This window comes from Rutidosis leptorrhynchoides, chromosome 1 (genome assembly GCF_046630445.1).
Source record: "Rutidosis leptorrhynchoides isolate AG116_Rl617_1_P2 chromosome 1, CSIRO_AGI_Rlap_v1, whole genome shotgun sequence".
Classification (NCBI taxonomy): Eukaryota; Viridiplantae; Streptophyta; class Magnoliopsida; order Asterales; family Asteraceae; genus Rutidosis; species Rutidosis leptorrhynchoides.
This window is the reverse complement of record NC_092333.1, coordinates 705,803,375-705,808,457: the sequence shown is the minus strand read 5'-3', so window position 1 is coordinate 705,808,457 and position 5,083 is coordinate 705,803,375. Positions and strand designations below refer to the sequence as shown.

The following is a 5,083-nucleotide window of genomic DNA, read 5'->3' as shown; positions in this document are numbered from 1 at the left end:
GCTTGAATTCCTTGCTCTGACACATAATAGCCCAAAAACTTTCCCTCTTTTTCGCTAAAACAACATTTTGACGGATTGAGTTTCATGTTAATTCGCTTCAAGTTAGTAAAAGTTTCTATCATATCAACCATAATATGTTCTTGTGACATGCTCTTAATGACCAAGTCATCTACATATGCTTCAAGATTTCGACCAATTTGACTTTCAAACGCAATGTCTATCAATCGCTGATATGTTGTGCCGGCATTTTTAAGCCCAAATGTCATCTTGACATAACAAAATATGCCTTTTCTAGTATGAAATGCAGTTTTATCTTCGTCTTCCTCCGCCATTGGGATCTGATGATACCCTTTGGCCGTATCTAAAAAGCACTTGTAAGGAAAAGCGTGCAACGATTCCACCTTCCAATCAATTTAGGGAAGTGGATAATTATCTTTCGGGCAGGCGTTGTTGATATCTTTAAAGTTAATACACATCCTCCATGACCCATCTGGCTTTTTCACTAAAACCGGGTTCGTAACCCATGTCTGGTATTTTACTTCGCGCAAAATTCCTGGGTCTACTAGTTTTGCCACTTCACCGCACAACAACTTCATGCGATCTGGGGCCATTCCCCTGCATTTTTGCACAATTGGCTTCAACGCTGGATTAGCATTGAGCCTATGCTCTGAATTCTCTCGCAGAAGACCCGTCATATCTTGCTCACTCCAAGCAAAAACATCCATACTTGCAATTAATAATTGCACAATTTTGTTTTTTATATCCGTATTCAGATTAACACCAATTTTTATTTGTTTCTCCGGATACTTGCGATTTATTACAACCATGTTATCTTCCATACCAGCATGCTCAGCAACCGCCCCTTTAGTGCTAACTACTGAACATATTGGTGTTATGTCTGCGGAATTCATTGTCGCAACCCCTGCACGAGTCGCGAATTTTATCATCCCGTGTATTGTTGACGGGATAATACCCAATTTACTTATCGCCGACCTCCCTAAGAGCAAGTTATAGCGAGAATTAAATCGCACAACGTATAGATTTAGTTTTGCCTGTCTTGACAACATCTTGTCCTCTGCATTAGTAAGCTCTATGTTTAATAATAACTGATCTATAGGCCAAGCAGATTCTCCCGCAAACCCTGAGAGTAAAGCCGCAACAGTTTTTAGCTCGCTTTGATGCATTCTGGTAACTTGCGGTAACATTACTCGTAGATTATATCAACACTACTGCCATTGTCAACATGTACTTTCATTATAGTGATTCCTGCATCCGCGATCTTACACGATATGACAATTGGCTTCTCCGACATGTCTTGAGTTTGCATATAAGGGAATGTAATTGGCACTAAATGCCATGCCTCGCATATTTCTGTAGCTTTCCTTTTTTGGCCTCTTCTGTGCCTACGTACCATGTTTATTGATTCTGACTTTTGCCGTTTGGCAAAAATTTCACTTCCTTCTATCATACTTGCGCTATCTGCAATTATATTTACAATTTTCGCTCTAACTTCTTTGCGAACACAAAATATTAGTAAGTCTGCTATTTGTCTTTTTTATCGCCACTTCAATTTCTTCTTTATCTCGATAGCGCACTTACCTGTAGATCATCAAAAAGTGTACACGACTTTAAAATTAAATTCGAAATTAATCAATTCGACATCACGACATTTAAAATTTCAAATTCAATTTTGTGCGTGTCCCACGGATGACGCCAATTGATCAATCCTAGATTAGGATATTACTCTAATCCAGGATTGAGTGCAATAATGGGGTAGAATGGGTGGTTGATGATGTTTATGGGACCTAATGATCGTTTTTCATTAAAAGAGATAATGATCAATCACCTCTTCCCGGTCTTGAAGAAATTACCTTAACACAATGTGAGTTTACACTTGGGCGTGATCACAAGTTAGTCACAAAGGCTAGAGCAATTCCCTGGAATCAACAACCTAAAATGAGAGACCTATCTCTCTATTTATAGGTTTGGAACTCTTAGCGAATTCATCTTTGTGCCCGCGGCTCGTTATCCGCCAAAACTTCTGCTAACGTCTTCCGCAATCCTGAAAGCTCGTGAATGGTCACTTCGCATTAGCATGCGTTCGCGCTACCTTCGGGGTCTATCATTTTCTCTGAGCGGTTCTTCGCTTTTAGCCTTTTTACGCTTGAAATATACATACGCAAAGCTATGTATATAATCATCTATAATTCATTTGTCGTTCACTTGCACGACCAATTTTATAACATGAGCAACAAAACTGGAATGAAGTTAAGCTCATCTAAAATTGGTTTTATTCGACATTTTAATAACTGCATAGCATTATTATTATTAAAAGCGTTATCTAGTGGAATCAAAAAAACTATATCATCTAAATTATATTCAGTTAATGTGTCATGTAATCATATATTATTTCCGTTATATAGATAAACAAATATATTAAAAGCAATTGTGTGTTTCATTAATAACCAAGACTCGGGATAAAATAAACTAGCCGTAAGGGCGAGATAAGAATTTGGCGTACCATAGGGTGCGGTCAAAACGTCAATAGTTATAGAAACACCATATTTATAATTTCGAAAACCTACATAATTACAATTGTAGCCCGTTCCCATAAATTAAAATAGTCATTTATGAGAGTAGTACGACTTACATCTTGATAAAATGGTTGTAGTCTATTCTTGATGATTTTCGTAAGTTGAACATTGTCGAAGTGGTTGAATGATCGTGCTTTTTGGATGACGAACCTTGATTAAACTTTTCGAAGCGCTTCTTGATCATATATGAAAACCCGACAATCCGAACTGATATTAGCTTGTGACACATTTTGAGTTGCTGCTTTACAAGAACTATTTGTATTTTGTTTCAACATAGTTATAGCTGTTGTTTCAAGTAGTTTAACTGAAAAAAACCGGCAAAAAAATGTTAAAAATGAAATACGATAACCGGTTGAACCGAGTTGAAAAAAACCGGTTGTACAAATAACGGTTTTGGTTTTTTATCTGGTTTTGAAAAAAATCAATTATATATTTGTATCTATATTTTATATATTGACAGTTTTGAGTTTGTAAAATATAGATCATTTTCAACTACTAAATTCATTCAATTCATCTATTAAAATCGAGATTCAAATACGAAACAATTTATATCAACTTAACCAAAAATGAGTATTATTCACACATATGGGTAATTACAAAATTCAACTTTATTTTTTAACATAAGTGACGTATGAAAATTTGCTCATCTAATAAGTCCAAGAAAACCCATCTCATTGCATTTTTCTGAGTGCAATTTAGATAAACATAGTTCAGAGCTTCAAAAACAAGGAAAAGAAACAAAACTTCTCTTTTCAGTCGACTTCTTTAAATTAACTAGATGGGCTCGACATTTTAATTATACTGTCCTAGTCTATCTTTTACGAATGAGACTCCAAAGGCCTGAATTGAAATTGGCCCAAATTTGTTTCTTAAGCCCAAAAACTGTTAGACGGAGTATTATTTTTATATATTGGACTATTTATGTTTTAGATTATCTAGCCCGTGTTCTATAAGGGCTCGTTAGCTTATCTTAGTCCATTAGATTTAACATGTACTCTAATCCTATTTATGTTGATGTATGAGCGACTTGTATCTACATCAATAAAATCATTACTCAATTTTTATCGTTAACATGGTATCAGAAAAAAGTACCACCACATTATTACAATTCAAAGAAATCTAGCATCTTTATCATTAACCTTATATACTAATACCCACCAAACTTTTGGCCGTTGCCTTCACAAAAACCCCAAAAAAACATTCTTTCCTCTATTAAAAAAGAAAAAAAAAACCGTCAGCTCCTCCCTCCCTCTCCCTCCTCTCTGCGATTTTCCTTCAAATCTAGGGATTGGATTCTGTCGCGCGAATCGACCTTCGGTTTCTCTTGATTTCGTGTGACAATCTGATGGTTATACTAATACCCACCAAACTTTTGGTCGTTGCCTTCACAAAAACCCCAAAAAAACATTCTTTCCTCTATTAAAAAGAAAAAAAACCGTCAGCTCTCTGCGATTTTCCTTCAAATCTAGGGATTCGATTCTGTCGCGCGAATCGACCTTCGTTTCTCTTGATTTCGTGTCACAATCTGATGGTTTACTTTCTTGATGGCGGTCGTTTCGATTTAACCATAGGGTTTTGGTTTTTGTGACTTTTTTGTCTCTGCGATTATTATGTAACAATAGGGGTTTTGATTTTCTGTCAGCGATTGTGCTTAACCCTATTGTTTTGGATTTCACATGATCAAGCAACGGGTTTGAGTCTTTACGATCATCATTTAACCCTAGGGTTTTTTAATTTTATGGTAGCGATTTTGGATTTGGAAGACAAATTTTCAGTGATATCTACCCTATTACAGGTGAGTTTTTTTTGGTTGCATTCTTTCTTTTTGTTGTTACACATATTGTGTGATGACCCGGGAATTTCTGACCAAATTTAAACTTAATCTTTATATAATTTCGATACAATAAGCAAAGTATGTAATGTTGAGTCTAGAAAACATTGGAACGATGTTCATATATTCAATTGACCTTCGACTGCTCTCGACGATTCACGAACAATTAATTATAAATAGATATGTGTGTATGTATATATAAATAATAATTCGAAATATAACTTGAAGTATTATATGTTGTTGTTATTAAAAATTAATAAAATAAAAATAGGATATTATAATAATTATTATTTAAAATATATCTCTATATATAAATAAAGTATATTAAAAATAAATATTTAATGATTGTAATAATCGTTTGTTGTTCCGATTAATATTAAGCAAGTTAAATTTGAACTTATGTAATTTTAAAATAAAAGGTGATCTGAAAATGAGTTATATAAGTTATAGGCATATTAAAAGTATATTTAGGATCTAATTATTTAATTTTAACACTTTTTATATTTTACCCATAAATGAGAGGGACAGTTGATGTAATTTTTATTTAATAGTTAATGCTCAAATTTTATACCATAATGAACAAAATAAATAAATATAGTTAATTTGAAAATATGGGATTTTTTTTTATGAATACTTTTATCTGCCACAGTTTAACAAC

At 34.0% G+C, this 5,083-nt stretch overlaps 1 protein-coding gene across 1 annotated transcript; it reads right to left on the bottom strand.

Moving 5' to 3' along the window:
• Positions 1 to 413: 413 nt before the first annotated feature.
• On the bottom strand, positions 414 to 1,184 carry LOC139853652 (uncharacterized). Its single transcript, XM_071843031.1, has one exon. The coding sequence runs from the start codon at positions 1,182 to 1,184 to the stop codon at positions 414 to 416; it is 771 nt and encodes a 256-aa protein (XP_071699132.1).
• Between the last annotated feature and the right edge of the window lie 3,899 nt (positions 1,185 to 5,083).

Excerpts from the sequence above, each read along its gene's own strand:
- LOC139853652 (XM_071843031.1), bottom strand. The coding sequence starts at position 1,184 with ATGCATCAAAGCGAGCTAAAAACTGTTGCGGCTTTACTCTCAGGGTTT.